The following is a 16,689-nucleotide window of genomic DNA, read 5'->3' on the forward strand; positions in this document are numbered from 1 at the left end:
AAGGTGTGTCTCCCTATACCTAAATTACATTTTTTTTGGTAATCAGGGTGCACACACAAGGTCACCTACAGCCCTGGCTCACCCCCCTCCCAACTATGCACTGTGTCTACTCTTCTTCAGAACTCTTCTGCAGTGAGGCCAGAGTTCAAGTAGGCAGTCTGTCAGACAAACAGTCAGAGGGCACTGGGGTTTCCTCTTGCACTTGGCCTTGTGCAAACTTGGTCTTGGGCAAGGCCAGGAAAGTATGCAACCGGACCTCAGTTCTTGCACCTTCCCCCAATAGAGCTCACAGCCTTCAGTCCTATTTCTAGAAATACCAGGGGTGTTGCCCAGCCCGCAGCGCGACTTCGCAAACCATCAGTCCACTCCAAGCAACATTTATTAAGGGTGGCGAATAGCTAGGTGGGGCGGGGACAGGGGCTGCCATCTGCTGCCAAACCTCAGGCTCTATACATGTATATACAGGGATAGGGGCTGGAGGTGGGGAGAGCATCATGTGGGGGCGGCCTCAGACGGAGGAGGCCAGCTTCCGCTTGGTGCTCTCGCTGCAGCGGTGCAGGATGAGGTCTGCGCTGGGCCTCGGGGGCACGGCCGGCTGCGGCTTGGGGCGCTCGGTCTTGGGCGGCTCCTCCTCCTCTGCTGGTGGACAGGGCCAGCTGAGGCCTGCCCCGCCTGCTCGGCCCCACCTCTCTTCACTTTTCAGGCCCCACCCCTCAAGGCCCCGCCTCCATCACCTGGCCCCGCCCCAGGCCCCGCCTCTCAGCACCCTGGACGCTGGCCACATCCCTCCTCACCTCCGGCCCGCCCCCAGACTCAGGCCCTGCCCCCAGGCGCCCGTCCTCACTCACTCAGCGGGCTCCTTGGGCTCTGGGGCCCCGGCGGCGCCCGGCGGCGGCCCTGCTGCAAAAAACGGACACTGTTGCGCCGATAGGTGTCCTGGCTGAGGCGCTTCCGTGACTGCTGGTGGATGCTGTGCGCGTTGCGGATGGACGACCTGGGCACAGCAGGACAGGGGCTTTGGTCAGCGCCCCGCGTCCCTGCCCTCCCCGCGTCCCTGCCCGAGGGGACTCTCATGGCCACCCCTGGAGTCCAAAGACTAGCCCGGGGAGGTTGAGAGTGGGAAGGAGGCGGGCTGGGGGGTGGGGGGGGAGGTCCAGCACAGCCTGGGCGGGGCATGAAGGCGACTGCCCCTCACCGACGCGGACCCCTGCCCTGACTCAGAGCCCAGGCCCATTTCCCACACCCCTCAGCAGCCTTCAGCCTACCCGCTCCCCAGGAAAGCCCTCCGAACTGCCGCAGCCCTCACGGGCCATCCCGAGGACTCTAGGCGTCGGAGCCTCACACCTCTGCTTTCCCACCGCCCCTGCGCCAGCCCCAGCGTGTGGGAGGGGGCCTCCATCCAGTGACGGTGCTGCCTACCCCGCCAGGCTGAGCGCCCCTCCCCTGCCCCAGCACTGCCTCTCCAGGGCCTGGACAGACAGACGGAAGCCGTGGTATACCCTCCTCAGCCCCGCCCAGCCCCCCCCCCCCCACTGCCCCGGGGACCCTTGCTCACCTGCGGGGCGGCGCTCCCCTCTTGATCCGGCTTTGGGCCTGGTCTGTGTCCTGCCCTGCCTGTTGCAGGTACATGGATGGGAAGTAACCTGTGACATCTTCTTTCCTGCAACAGAGGCAGCCCCTGAGGCCTGAGCAGCTGCAGGGGCGGGGCCTCAGACGTGGGGTCAAGGCTCCCTCTAAACAGCTGGGGGTCGAGGCAGCTGGGAGGTTGCAAACACGGCAGCCAACACCAGACCCTGCACCTGTGTGCCTCAGTTTCCTCATCAATGCGACACAGGACTTCCCAGTTGTGACAGTGGGAGGGGGAGGAAGTTAGCAGATCCATCTCCCCAGGGACAGGTGTTTGCTATAAAACATCTGCAATATTGTATGTCAGTTTTTTCTTTTATGGTGATTGCCTTCTGTGTCCTAAGAAACTTCAGCCTACCTCCAGGTCACCAAGTTCCCTTATGCTTTCTTCCAAAAGCTTCTTAGTTTTGGGTTTTGTGCTTGGTAAAATCTATGAAATGTCCCAAATAAAGGTGTATGGTGTGAGGCAGGGATCTAGGTTCATTTTGTTCCCTCATAGGGATATCCAGTTGTTCCAGCACCATTTGTTGAGAAGATTTTTCTTTCCATTCTCACTACTACATTTGGTAGTAAAAAAACAACAGCCTTTGCGTAATACAAACCTCACTCCATAAAACTGTGATTCTTCTTGGCTGGTGGGAGACTCACAAACATTGTCTCAGGGGTGCATGATGGGGGTTAACTGAGTTTGGGTCAAAAAACTAATTCACTTTGCTGTATAGCAGAAACTAACACAACACTGTAAAGCAACTATATGCCAATAAAAATTTAAAAATAAAGGTTGAGAAATCCTGCCTCAAAGTCCCCAGCCAAGGGCCACACTGATGGGGGGTGTTGTGGCCACAAGCTCACTGGGGTCACGGATGGGCCCTGTGACTCAGGGCTCTGAAATCGTGTGCAAGACCCTGGGATTCTGCTTTCCCCAGAACCGGGAAAACAAGTTAGTATTCCTACATTCACTTGGAGGAATAAACACATGGAGATTGCAATGAAGGATTTTAAAAGGAAAAGGGATGACAGGGTCTGCTCTAGCAGCTATCAAATATAATAATTAATACAATTAATTGTGTTGCTGGAGAATGAATAGATGGACTGGTCAGGGGATGTGACCCCAAGTCACAAAGGAAAGGTGTGCCCACTCAGACAAGGACACTGAACCCTGAGACACGGGCAGGCTGGGATTATCACGAGTTTGCTTCCAAAATGGAAACAGCCCAGAGAGAGGCAGTGGCCTACCCAGAGTCACACAGTCAAGTCGGCACTGAGCCTGCGCAGGCCCAGCCCCAGGCCAGGCTGACTCTCAGGGCAGGTGCAGTAGGAGGGAGGGCACAGCTCTCCTACCTGATGACCCACCAGCCATCCAGGAGCTTATGAATGACCTCGATGGTTTCGCCCTGCTCCAAAGACATCTCGTCCTCCAGTAGGGCAGTGTAGGCTTTGATGGTGACGTAGGGCTCACCTGGAGAGGGGAGGGGCAGAGTGTGAAGCCCCCCCCACCACAGGGCTCGCCACCCCGCCCCTCCTCTCTGGGCCTGGGGCTTCCTCCAGCTGGAGCCCAGGACCTCTCTCCTCCAGCCCTCCCCGCTCCTCGTGGAGACACTCTGGACTTGTGCCCTCTGCCTACTCTACCCAGGGGAGCTCACCCACTCCTACCCACCATCACCCACACCAGAGGCCAGGAGCGCCCATGACTGCAGAGACCTGGCCAGGAACCTGCACACGAGGAGTGGCTAGGCAGGAAGTGCGGAGGTAGAGCGCCCACCCAGTGGCACCTGAGCTACTCAACTCCAGTCCACTGTTGGCATGTGGGGATGCAGGCCCAGTACACATGCCTTTCCCAATTTTTAAAGAGAAGTCATAAATCCACATAAAATCGTAAGATCTTTCTATGGCAAAATACGGGCAACCAATACTAAATTTTTTCAAACCCCACGTGGGACCCATCCAGCCCAGGGGCTGCCAGTTTTTCCATTCTAGTCAGCCATGATGCCCCCACCTCCAGGCAGCCCTCCTTACTGAGCCTCAGTTTGGCTCATCATGCAGCTTCCCACTGGACCCGGCCCCAGGCTGGCAGCCACCTGGTGTCCCAGGCTGACCTTATCCCCCTCACCTCTATTCTACCTCCTGGTTCCCCCTGTCCTGACCAAGGGCACCACCTCCTACCCCACCTAGACCCAACCTAGGGTCTCAGCCCTGCCTCCCCTCCTGCCCAGCCCACAGTCATGCCTGACCCCAAAGCAGTCACTTCTGGCTCTTCAATCCTGCCCCTCTCTCCCACCCCTGAGGCCGAGGAGGGGAGGGGCACCTGCATAGTTGGGTTCTGGGTCTTCTGCCTCATCGGGACTGTCCAGGGGCTCCAAGTAGGACGCCGGGACCCAGCCGCGCTTTGTCTTCATTTGGCAGAACCACCAGCCTGTGCCAGGGATACGGGGCGGTAGGTCTGGGCGGGCCTGGAAGCCTCCCTCAGCCATCGGTGGGGGATGGGGGTGGGTGAGGGCACTCAGACACAGACACACAGGCGTCCAACACTCAGATTCAGAAATGTCACCTTCACCACACTCCACACGAAAATCACACATACCAGTACACACAGGGTCACAGAACTACAGCTCAGAACCCACTTCACACACATGGTGAGAAGTTCACCTGTCCACCCGGATATAACCCCCAGAGATGCACAGTCACAGCCCAGAATGTGTGCAGATCCCCAGAGCTGCCCTGGGGCACCCTCTCAGAGAGAGGGTGACCCACAGCGTGGGGAGAACAGTCAGGGCCCCTGAAGGAGCCAGAGCCCCCCGGTGGGCCAGGCGGGGAGGAGGCCTGGGGCTGCCTGGGGGGCATAGCCTTGGTGGGGGCCTGTAGCCGTGGGCCCAGGCACCAGGGGAGGGAGGTCCAGGCAGGGCGGGGAGGCTGACCACTCTGGCTCTTCTCCACGACATCCACCACGTCGCCTGTGGCCAGAGCCATCTCGGAGCCTGAGCTCTTCTCATAGTCAGCGATGGCGCGGTACGTCTGCAGGATGATGGGGCCCGTGATGTCTGGGTAGAGGGAGGGCAGGGTGAGTGGACATTGTGGGCGCCTCGTCCTGGCTCTCCCCTGTGGGCCCTGTGTAGGCCACCAGAACAGGCACTGGCATCCCATCCCCACCCAGCTCCAGACAGGCCAGGGGTAGATGCGCCCTGTATACTGGAAAGCAGCAAAGACCAACTGGTCTTCGCAGCCCTGCACTTACTGAGCACCTAGTGTGTTCCAGACACTGGTCACACACTTTACACACGGTCTCTTTCTCATTTGATGTGGTTAGCGAGCAGCCCTTCTCAACTTCAAGGTGCACACAAATCACCCAGGGATCTTGCTGAAACATAGGTGCTGATTCTATAGGCCTCTGGTGGGACCTGAGAGGCTACATGTCTAACCAGCCCCCAGGCAATACTGCTGCTGCCTGTTATGGGCTGAATTGTGTCCCCCCACCCCCAAATTCATACGTTGAAGCCCTAACCCCCAGTACCTTAGAATCTGAGTGTATTTGGAGATAAAACCTTCAAGGAGGTGATTAAGGTTAAATGAGGTCATAAGGGTGGGACCCTGATCCAACAGGACTGGTGTCCTTATAGGAAGAGGAAAAGACACCAGGGAGTTGCATGCACAGAGGAAAGGCCATGTGAGGACAAAGCAACAAGGCAGCCATCTGCAAGCCAAGGAGAGAGGCCTCAGCTGAACCCAAACCTGCCCACACCTTGATCTCAGCCTTCCAGCCTCCAGAACTATGAGAAAATGCATTTCTTCTATTTAAGCCACCCACTCTATGACACTCTGTTATAGCAGCCTGACCTAAGACACTGCTGGTCACTGGACCACACTTTGAGTAGCCCAGAGTACTTGACCATGTGTCCCACCGACTGGCTGAAATCCTGCTCCACATTTAGTAGCTGTGTGTCCCTTGTCAAGAGTCTCAACTTGGGCTTCCCTGGTGGTGCAGTGGTTGAGAATCCGCCTGCCAATGCAGGGGACACGGGTTCGAGCCCTGGTCTGGGAAGATCCCACATGCCGCGGAGCAACTGGGCCCGTGAACCACAACTACTGAGCCTGCGCGTCTGGAGCCTGTGCTCCGCAACAAGAGAGGCTGCGATAGTGAGAGGCCCGCGCACCACGATGAAGAGTGGCCCCCGCTTGCCACAACTAGAGAAAGCCCTCGCACAGAAACGAAGACCCAACACAGTCAAAAATAGATAAATAAATAAATAAATTTTAAAAAACAAAGAAAAGATGACTACTATCTTAAAAAAAAAGAAAAAGAGTCTCAACTTAAATCAAGCCTCAGTGTGTCCAGTTGCAAAATGGGGACAATAGCCCAGTTGTACCTATTTCATACTATTATAGAGATGATTACATGAGTTAATACACGGAAAACATTTAAAATAGTGCCTGGCACAGGGTAAGTGCTCGATAAATGTTAGGTAGTGCTATTAACAATTATCGTGCAATAAAGACTAGATACTGTCATGCCCCTGAGTCACCCCTAAAGGCCACTTTTGCCCCTAAATCTGTTCATTCATTCAGCCAGAACATCCTCTGGGTTGCTGGGAGCCAGGCTCTGTGCTGGGTGCTGCAGCCATGGAGGTGAGCTCCCTTCACTGACCAGTGACCCTCAAAGACCCCAACTCTTCAGTGCAGCCACCAAGACCCTTCACAGCTGCTCTCACCTCCTGCTCTTTTCCCTGCACACACTGAGCTCAGGGTCCCTGATGGTGTCAGCAGTCCCTTAGGGTGACCCTCACTTGGCTGACCCCGGCCTCTCACCTGCAGCGTTACTCTTGCCATCTCTGGGCATCAGGTATGTCTCTGGCTTTTTCACCCTGCATCAGAGAACAGTCTGGGTTAGACGCTCAGCTTCCCCTGGGGAACAGCATGCTCCGGGCAGACCTACAGAAGAACTTCCCAAGAAAGTTCCCAGAAGGAACGTGGGAAATGGGGGCCTCCGCAGAGAGAAGGCAGCAACCGGACTGGGAGGACAGGGCTTTGAGGAGGACAGGATCTGCTCAGCCAGCCCGAGGAGGGGCCCCAGCCTCCTGCAGACCCAAAGGTGAAGGCTCGTGGGCCAGCTCCCTTCTGCTGGAGCCTCGAGAGGGAAGCCAATAGGAGTGGGCGCCCCCATCCTCCGGGGCCAATGGGAGCTGCCCTGCCCGGGACCGGGGATGTGTTCAAGGGTCCAGAAGCAGTGGCTGGAGCTCTGCTGTCTGTCTACGGCAGCCCTGTCCTCCAGGCCTCCCCCAGCACTCAGTACCAGGGAGGGACGGAGAGAGGGACCTTCCGCAGCACATTCCCACGAGATCTCATCAGCATCTCCGATGCTGTCCACGCAGGGCCCTGAGCACAGGAGACCCCCGGGGCGAGGGCAGGCAGAGAATGAGGTGACAAAGGATAGGCAGGGGCCTGAGAGAGGCTCAGGAAGGAACAGAGGCCACCGGCCCCCCACGTCCTCTCGGGGGCTCCACACTTCACAGTTTGTAAGCACTCTCCCCAGCACCCACTACTGCATCTGGCCCTCACCACCCGGTCACAGAAGGGGAAGTTGCTTTCAGAAGGCTCCAGGTCCCACGGCCAGGCAGTCTCAGAGTCAGGACAAGGACTTAGGACCTTAGACCCCCAGCCCACAGTGCCTCCCCCCGACCCCCAGCACCCTGAGGCTCAGAGGGGTCCAGGTAGAAACTTGGCAGGGATGCTGGGGGCATCCAGAGTTGGAATCCTGCCTCCTTGGCTTTCCCTGCTGTGTGACTTTGGGCAAGTCACTTCCCCTCTCTGAGCCTCAGGCTCCTCCTGTGTAACATGGGGAAAGTCCCACCCCCTCCAGGCAAGGGTCTGACCACCACCTTTCCTCCTCCCGCCACTCACTGGCTGTCCGTGGGGAGCTTGAGGTCATCAGGGCGCACCTTGAAGAAGTTGAGGAGGTGGGGGCAGCGGGAGATCTTGCCAGGCAGGTTCATGAGCGAGTTGCAGTACTCGGTGAGGGTGCCCTGGCGGCTCTCGGCCACCCGCTGCCCATCAAACCACCGCGGGGCTGGGCGGACCAGGGAGGGGCACCAGAGGACCAGTGAGCACACTCGAGAGGTCAAGTCCAGAGAGGATGGGAGTGGAGGGGGCAATCGGAGGGCAGGGGAGGGGAGCTGGGACAGGTGAGCCTGCCCAGGTGACTCAGCCCCGCTCCTCACCTGGCAGGTGGGGGATGATCCTGTTCTCTGGGGTGATGTCCCCCGCCTCGATAGGAAACATCTCCTTTAAGATTTTCTAGACAGAAAAGCAGACGTGAAGGAATCTGTTTTATTACAGCACTGTAAAAACACAAAACTGGACATGACCTAAATACCCTTCCAATTGCTCAGGCTAGAAGCTCCTGGTGGCATCCTGGATTCTTCTTTCTCTTCCACCTCACATCCAATCCATCAGCAAATTCTTTTGGTTCTGCTCCCCAAGTCTACTCAGAATCTGATCCTTCTCACTACACTTGCTGCCACCACCCTGGTCAGAGCTTCCACTGGGTCTGGTTATTATAACCTTCTTAGGTCACTCACGCCTCCCCATCCCTTGTCTGTCCTCAATCCAGCATCCAGAGGGATCCTCTGAAAACCTAAGTTGCATCCTATCCCTCTCTGCTCAGAACCCTCCCTGCCTCTCAGCTCACTCAGAATGGAAGCCAAAGGCTCCACATTGGTCTACAAGGCGCCATGTGACCTGCCTCTGCCTGCCTTGCTCACCTCTCTTGCCGCCACTCTCCCCTTGTTCACTCTGCTCCAGCCACCCTTGAATGCTCCAGGCCCACTGCTGCCCCAGGGCCTTTGCACGTGCGATTCCCATTCTTCCCCCACACAGATCAATAGCTCACTCTCTCTCTCTCTCTTTCTCCTTCTTCAAGTCCTTGCTCAGATATCTCCCGCTTCAGTGAGGCCTCCTCCCTGACAACTGTGCTTCCTTGTCCCACCCTTCCCACCTCCCCTCCCTGCTTCATTTTTCTCTGTAATTCTAAGGACCATCTAACATACTATGTAAGTTACTTATTTTTTTGTTTGTCTGTTATCCTGACTCCTCCACTAGAACATAAGGTCTATTAGGGTGGGCAAGGATTTGCATCTGTTTTTTATGCCCTTCAGCAGCATTTCCTTCTCACTAAGTATAACGTGCCTGGTACTTAGTTGGTGCTCAATAAATAGTGGTTGGATGAATGAATGAGTCGACCAATTAATAAAAGAAGCTAATCCTACAATGGAATAACTCAGAACAGTTTAAAGAGGTGAGATGAAGCCCCACAAAGTATCAGCATGGACTGGTCTCAAAAATGTAAGCTGGCGACAGTAATAAGATTGAGAAAGAGGCAAAAAGCACACTGATGGCATTCATATACACTACAGAAAATGCAGGCTCCACGCTACTGCATGTTGTTTCTGTGCTGTGTGTGTGTGTGTGTGTGTGTGTGTGGCCACCCAGGGTAGGAGCTAGGACGGGATATGAGATGAAGGGCAACTTCCACTGCTTTTGTAATGTTTTATCTCCTTTATCTTTTTTTTTTTTATAAGATTTTTTTTTTAATTAATTAATTTATTTATTTATGGCTGTGTTAGGTCTTCATTTCTGTGCGAGGGCCTTCTCCAGTTGTGGCAAGCGGGGGCCACTCTTCATCGCGGTGCGCGGGCCTCTCACTATCGCGGCCTCTCTTGTTGCGGAGCACAGGCTCCAGACGCGCAGGCTCAGCAATTGCGGCTCACGGGCCCAGCTGCTCCGTGGCATGTGGGATCTTCCCAGACCAGGGCCTGAACCCGTGTCCCCCGCATTGGCAGGCTGACTCTCAACCACTGCGCCACCAGGGAAGCCCTCTCCTTTATCTTAAAAACGCCTTATCTTAAAAACACCTTAGGGCTTCTCTGGTGGCGCAGTGGTTAAGAACCCGCCTGCCAATGCAGGGAACACGGGTTCGAGCCCTGGTCCGGGAAGATCCCACAAGCCGCGGAGCAACTAAGCCCGTGCGCCACAACTACTGAGCCTGTGCTCTAGAGCCCTCGAGCCACAACTACTGAGCTGGCGTGCCTAAAGCCCGTGCTCTGCAACAAGAGAAGCCACCGCAGTGAGAAGCCCGCATACCGCAACCAAGAGTAGACCCCGTTCCCACAACCAGAGAAAGCCTGCGCAAAGCAATGAAGACCCAACGCAGCCAAAAATAAAATAAATTTTAAAAAGAACAAACAAAAAAACCGCCTTATAGCAAACGGCCCAGTGATATCAGCTGTGACTCCAGGTGCTGGGTGTACAAGGCTGGTTACAGTTTTCTTTGCATTTATCTGCATTTCACTTTAAATAATTCACACAAGAGAAGTGCAGGAACCTGCACACTTCCTGAAGCCCCTTCCCTGGTTAAGGAGGGCCCTGCATGTGGAGTGGGCCCTGGGGGAACCCATCTGGCTTTTGTGGCCCCTCCATCCACATGGCCCTGTCTTAGACCAGAACCCAGCATGTGTGCCCTGTGACCCCCGATGACCACCCCCAATTTTGTCCAACCAGCCACTGGTGTTGGGAACCCTGGGCGATTCTCTCATGTAAACCTTGGTGATAACAGGCACCCACAAAGCAAGAGGACCCGGTTTCTTGGGTGTCAGGATTATCCGCCCTCCTTCTAATCCACCAGGGGTCCTCATCAGGCCAGTGACGGTGAGTGAAAGAGCAAGCTCCTAGGATGACACCTGTGGTGGTGACACTGGCCAGGCTGTCCCCTGCAGGGACAGAGCAAGCAGGGCCCTTGAGACGGCCCCCTTGAGATCCTGTGGAATGGGTGCAGAGTTTCGGTTTGGGAAGACAGAAATATTCAGAAATGGGTGGTGGTGCTGGCTGTGTGACATTGTGAATGTACTTAGTGCCACTGGCTTGTACACTTAAAATGGGTAAAGTGGTAAATGTATGTTATGCATATTTCACCAAAATAAAAATTGCTTTAGTGGTTTTTAAAGTTAAAAAAAATAATGTCCCCTTATCTGTGGGCTGGGAGGGGATGGGGGGACTCTGGGTTCCTCAGCTCCTGGTCAGCACCTGGGCTGCTCCCCTCCCCAAAGGGCAGAGCTGGGACTGGGTGTGGCATCCCCTCCCTGGACCCCCAACACAGGGCACTCACATGGAATTCGTAGATCTCAGTGAAGCGCCGGTAGACCACCTTCTCAGACAGGTCCTGCCACTTCACCAGGAACATGTAGACCTGGGGGGCGGTAGAGGTGGGGCATCTCGTTCAACCATACACCTGGGCAGCCCCCCACCCCGTGGTGGAAGCCCACAGGACTGGGGGTGGGAGGGAGAATGCTCTTTGTGGTAACCTGGGCCATAGAAAGAGCAACAAGTTCAGGGGCCCCAGGGCAAGAGGGATGACTTCTCTCAAATTAACTCAAATTCATCTGTAAACTGGAGGTAAAAGTAGGACCTCACTGCTAGGGCTGGTATGAGAGTTAACAGAAGGTAAGATACAGAAAGGGCTGGCCTCAGACAACACAAGAACTCAGTAAGATGTTGTATGGTTCCATTTCTATGAAATGTCCAGGGATTTCCCTGGTGATTCAGTGGTTGGGACCCTGTGCTTTCACTGCCAAGGTCCCAGGTTCAGCCCCTGGTCAGGGAACTGAGATCCCACAAGCCACCTGCGGGGCCACAAAAAAAAAAAAAAAAAAAAAAAATGTCCAAAAGAGACAAATCTATTGAGACAGAAAGTAGATTAGTTGTTGCCAGGGGCTGGGCAGGGTTGGGGGTAGGGGGACTAAGGCTTGACTGCTAACGGGTATGGGTGATGAAGAAAATCTTCTAAAATCAATTGTAGTGATGGTTGTGCAACTCTGTGAATATACTAAAAAACCGCTGAATTGTACAATTCACATAGGTTAATCGTATGGTATGGGAATTATATCTCAAAAAAGCCATTATTTTAAAACAAACAAACAAGAAGAAAACAAAACAAAAAACCTCAGGAAGGAAAAACAGGCCTGCAAAAGTAGTTAGGAGAATACCACTCAGCCACAGAAAAGAACAAATTACTGATATTTGCAATCATGTGGATGGATCTCAAAATCATTAAATTACGCTGAATGAAATAAGCCAGGCATGAAGGGCTACATATGATTCCATATCTATGACATTCTAGAGCAAGCACAACTAATTTAAGGTGGAAAAAACCTGGGGGTGGGGAGGAATGACTGGGGCGTGAGATGGGGTGATGGTCACGGTCTACATCTTGATGAGAGTTTGTGTTACGTAGGGAGATGTACTGTCAAATCTCAGCAAATGTATCTCTGAGATTTGTGGGTTTCATTTTACATAAATTTTACATCAAAAGAGAAAAAAACTACAAAAAAATACTGAACTCTAGTTGTGATATGCATGCTGAAGCATTGGGTTGGCCAAAAAGTTCGTTCGGGTTTTTCTGTAAGGTCTTAAGGAAAAACCGGAATGAACTTTTTGGCCAACCCAACGTTTAGGACAAAGTGTACTGATGTTTGTAATTTGCCTTGAAATGCACCAAAAATAAGATAGATTGATGGGTGGATGGATGGATGGATGTATACATGATAAAGCAAGTACTACAGGAAATATTAATGGTATAATCAAGATAGTAAGCATATGACTGGCTGGGTTTGTTTTGTTTTGTTTTTTAATTACTAATTTATTTATTTTTGGCTGTGTTGGGTCTTCATTGCTGTGCACAGGTTTTCTCTAGTTGTGGCGCATGGGGGCTACTCTTCGTTGCAGTGCACAGGCTTCTCATTGTGGTGGCTTCTCTTGTTGCGGAGCATGGGCTCTAGACGTGCGGGCTTCAGTAGTTGGCAGCACACGGGCTCAGTAGTTGTGGCTTGTGGGCTCTAGAGTGCAGGCTCAGTTAGTTGTGGTGCACAGGCTTAGTTGCTCTGCAGCATGTGGGATCTTCCGGAACCAGGGCTTGAACCTGTATCCCCTGCATTGGCAGGCAGATTCTTAACTACTGCACCACCAGGGAAGTCCCTGGTTGGGTTTTTTGTTTGGTTTTGTTTTGCTGTAAAATTTTTTTCAACTTTACTGTAATTTGAAATTTCTCAGAATAAAATCTTGGGGAATAAAAAGAATAGCTACCAATGGAGATGATAAAAATGTTCTAAAAATTAGATAGTTGTGATGGTTGAAGAACTTTAAATATACCAAAAACCATAGTGCACTTTAAATGGGTGAACTTGCTAATATTTTACATATTTAGAAGTAAAATTAAATCAACAAGGATTTTTTTAACTTTAAAGTTGGAACAAACAGAAACAAATGAACTTAACTCTATATAAAATGGGTAATAACCTAAATATTAAAGGAAAATGGAAAAGAATCCAAGTAGCTTTTAGTTGCAGCACTTTCAGTATTCTCAGTCCAAAAGGACAAAAAGAACTGCAAAGAAAACTTAAATTTGACTTAATAGGTTAGTAGGTTTATTGTTAATAGTGGCGTGGGTGTAATTATTCTGAAACAAGTTTATGTGTATTTTAGAATTGAGCGGAAGAGTGAATATACTGATCTCGTTGGGAGCCAGGGTTCCTGCAGTGAGAGAAAGGAGCTACAAACATAAAGTGATGAGAAGCAAGGATGATATGAAATAGCTATTTCCGCCAGTCTGTCCACTGAAAAGGCAGTCATGAGCCATGACACCTTGGTGGCAATGAGCACACCTAGCTTCCAGATCTTGGGTTCTAATATCACTCCCACTAAAAAGAACCAGGGCTCCTTAGTGAAATGGTTGAGTCCAGGACTAGGGCTGGGAAAGTCCAAGTTAAGCTGGACCACTTTGTGCCATAAGAATATACCCGGGTGCCCTGTCCGCACCACCTCCCCCCCAAAAAAAAGAATGACAGGATATATTTAAAAAAAAAAAAAAAAAGTACAGAAGCCAGCCTGAAGGAGCTCCCAGTCGCCAAGTCTGGGACATTCTGAGCATCAAAATAAGTAATGATGGTATTGGATTATAACTCACTGAATAAAACAGGAATCCATGGAACCATACTGACATAAATAAGGAAGAAGGGAAGACACAGGAAAATGTTAACTAATAAATGCAGAAGGACCAATAGAGTTGAAAAATCATTCTTTGGCAATCATTATAGTAATTTGATTCAGGCAAGAGTCATACAGATACTATAAGGCACAGGATATTCACGTAGCTTTACATAACCTCCCCATAGTTTAGTTATTAATTACAAAGGGGAAAATAGTAACTTTACAGCAGAGAAACTTGGAGGACACCTCCAGGACTCAGTGATCAAAGTTAACATCACCAATAAAGGAACAAATCAAAATCACCTGCCACCTGATAGGATCAATGAAAAGAACATATCAATACTTCTGGGGTATTCCTGCATTACCAAGATCTAACAAAATATCAGACACACCCAAATCGAGGGGTGTTCTGCAAAATGACTGGTCCCATCTCTTCAAAAAGTCAAAGTTGAGAAGGACAAAGACTGATTAAGACTGATCTGGGTTTAAAGACCACCAAAGAGACATGACAACTCAGATGCAACAGGTGATCCTGGATAGTTTTTGTTCGTTTGTTTGTTTTAATTTGTGTGATCTTGGATTGGATCTTTGACCTGAAAAAATTTTCCTAAGGAGGGACAAGAGGACAACTAGTAAAATCCGAATAAAGTCTGTGGGTTGCATGACAGTGTTTCATCAGTGTTAATTTCCTCATTTTGACACCTTTGGTTATGTAAAAGAACATCCTTGATTTTAAGAAATACACACCTGTAATATTTAGAGGTAAAGAAACACAGTGTCTCCAAATAACTCTCAAATGATTCAGAAAATGTATATTCAGAGAGAGAGAAAGCAGGAGGGACAAAGAGACGGAGGGGGAGAGACAGAGAGTGAGAGAAGGAGAGAGGAAATGTGGGTGAAGGAATATTGGAGTTATTGGTACTTTTTGGGACATTTCTGTAAATTTGAAATTATTTCAAAATTAAAAGTTAAAAAAGAAGGGTCTTGGCACCTACACTAAAAGTGTCACACAAGTGCCAATTTACTAATTGGATCCCTCCCTGGCCTTCTTCTGGGTTTGGGGACCCCGTGATGGGGTGGCCATGTCTGGGCCTGAACTCCTCCAGCTCCCCCAGGGCAGGAGGGGGGACTCCTCTGGTCCCTGTGGTGGTGTCACCCTACAGGAGGGGTCACGACTCTAATGTAACTGATCGCCACCAGCGCGCCCTCCCGAGGACCCTTCCCAGAGGGGCCGCGGGGACACTTGCCGGGCGCGGAGAGGGGACGCCGGGCTGGGGCGGGAAGCAGGGCGTGGGGTGGGCGGGCGGGGGCCGGGGTCCTCGCACCGACGGCCCGGGTGGCGGCGCGCATCTTTTGAAGGGCGCACATCGGCTGCGGCCCCGGCGGGCGGCCTGAGGCCCAGAGCCGGGGAGCCTTGGCCGCGACCCCGCGCCCTCACCCCTCGGCCGCCCGCGTCCCGGGCCGGGAGTCCCGGGGCTGCGCGGGGACCGGCAGCTGCGCCCCGCCAGTCCTGTCCCCACGCGCAGGGCGCCTCAGGCCGGTACTCACGTAGTGCTGGCTGGGGACGAAGCGCTTCTCGAAGCCCAGGAGGGCGATGTGGCGAATGAAGGGGTCCCCCATGGCTGGGCTGCGTGCGGCCACCTCTTCTCCGGGGCTCTGCGGGCTGGGACTTAAATAGGCTGGAAAAAGGAAGTCGCCTCTGTCGCGGCGGGGCCGCGGGCAGGTGGGGGCAGGGAGCGTGCAGATAGGGCTTTGCTTCTTCTTTCAGTTTCTGGGATTCCTCGGGTTCCCGTGGTGCGGACATGGGTGGCCCCACGCACGCAGTTGTGCGGGGACACGCCCGTCATTGTCCCCGCCGTGGCCCACAGGGCCCCGCAGGAGGGCTGCCCGACTCCCAGCTCTCTCCTCCTGGCTCCTCTGAGCCAGCCACGCTGGCCCCTCTGTTGCAGGTGCTCCCATCTCAGGGCTTTTGCACGAGCCATTCCACCTGGCCCATCTCCCACACACCTGTAACTCCCACCCTCATCTTCTACAGGTTTCTGCTCAAAGGGCACCTCCTCTGAGAGGCCTTCCTTGATATAAACTTCACATAAAATAGCAAAACTTCATGCGGGCCCCACCCCTCTTTCCTGGTTTTTTTTTTTTTTTCAGACCACTCATCACTATTTTTATTTTTACAATGTCTTTCCCTACCAGAATGTGAGCCCCGTGAGAGAAGGGTTTGGCCTGTTTTGACGAGGGCCCTGGCCCCAACCCCTAGAGCTGGTGCCTGGCACGCAGTGGGCCCTCTGTAAGTATTCGGATAGTAACTGCATCACGCACGAAGTGATTGATGGAACGAATCCTCCAGGGGAGCGTGCGCAAGCCTCAGGTGTACATCCCGGGTGACTGTGGCTGAGAGCAGGGGCAGCGGGGCAGACTGAGTGAGAACCGCGTTCAAGTCCTGATCAAAGAATGGCCGCTCAGAGCACGTGGTTTCCTCCTGAGTGAAAGGGGACTCCCAGCTCTGCTGGGAAGGGGGAGAAGGGGATTTGGGATGGAGGGGTGAGGAGGACAGCAGCTTGCTGGGGGAGAGGCTGGGGCCTCTCTCACTAAAGCCTCGGGTGCTTGGCCAGGTAGATGGGGGGCCTGGGGGGCTCAGAGGTTATAGAGCTGGTTCAAGGTCACGCAGCAAGTGGCCTTAGACCCAGGCAGTTTAGCTGCAGGCTCAGGTGGGCAGGGCCAGTTTGTGGCCCAGATCCCCAGATTCCAAGACGGAGAGATGACGGCAAAGGCCATCAGCACCGGGAACACTCTGAGAGCCACAGGTCCCCCTGGACCACCAGGGGGGAGGGTTGGTCTCTGGCAGGGGATTTTATCTAGGAAGCACGGCGTCCATTTCCTCTGCTCTGAAAGATCCGCTTGGCAGGTCCCCTCTGGTCACTGCTGCTCCCCAGTCACCCTGAGGTCACCAGTCCCAGGTGTGACCAGCCTTGCAAGTCCTTCCCCTGATCATTTCCATTTACACATCTAGGATCTTCCTGCACAGAAGGATGA

The 16,689-nt window shown here is 53.0% G+C and overlaps 1 protein-coding gene across 1 annotated transcript; it reads right to left on the reverse strand.

The window, feature by feature from the left end:
• Positions 1–506: 506 nt before the first annotated feature.
• NCF1 (neutrophil cytosolic factor 1) lies at positions 507–15,281 on the reverse strand. Its single transcript, XM_068524102.1, has 11 exons — positions 15,202–15,281; positions 10,778–10,858; positions 7,836–7,911; positions 7,519–7,684; positions 6,427–6,482; positions 4,542–4,664; positions 3,932–4,039; positions 2,968–3,085; positions 1,556–1,660; positions 849–994; positions 507–636 (listed from the first exon to the last, which is right to left on the reverse strand). Exons 1-11 carry the CDS (start codon positions 15,271–15,273, stop codon positions 509–511), a joined length of 1,179 nt encoding a protein of 392 aa, XP_068380203.1. The 5' UTR covers positions 15,274–15,281; the 3' UTR covers positions 507–508.
• Between the last annotated feature and the right edge of the window lie 1,408 nt (positions 15,282–16,689).

Source organism: Eschrichtius robustus, chromosome 16 (genome assembly GCF_028021215.1).
Source record: "Eschrichtius robustus isolate mEscRob2 chromosome 16, mEscRob2.pri, whole genome shotgun sequence".
Taxonomy (NCBI): domain Eukaryota; kingdom Metazoa; phylum Chordata; class Mammalia; order Artiodactyla; family Eschrichtiidae; genus Eschrichtius; species Eschrichtius robustus.

Excerpts from the sequence above, each read along its gene's own strand:
- NCF1 (XM_068524102.1), bottom strand. The coding sequence starts at position 15,273 with ATGGGGGACCCCTTCATTCGCCACATCGCCCTCCTGGGCTTCGAGAAG. Across the intron at positions 10,859-15,201 it reads TCGTCCCCAGCCAGCACTAC|GTCTACATGTTCCTGGTGAA; the intron begins GTGAGTACCGGC and ends ACCGCCCCCCAG. Across the intron at positions 3,086-3,931 it reads CCCAGAACCCAACTATGCAG|GTGAGCCCTACGTCACCATC; the intron begins GTGCCCCTCCCC and ends TCCCCTCTCCAG.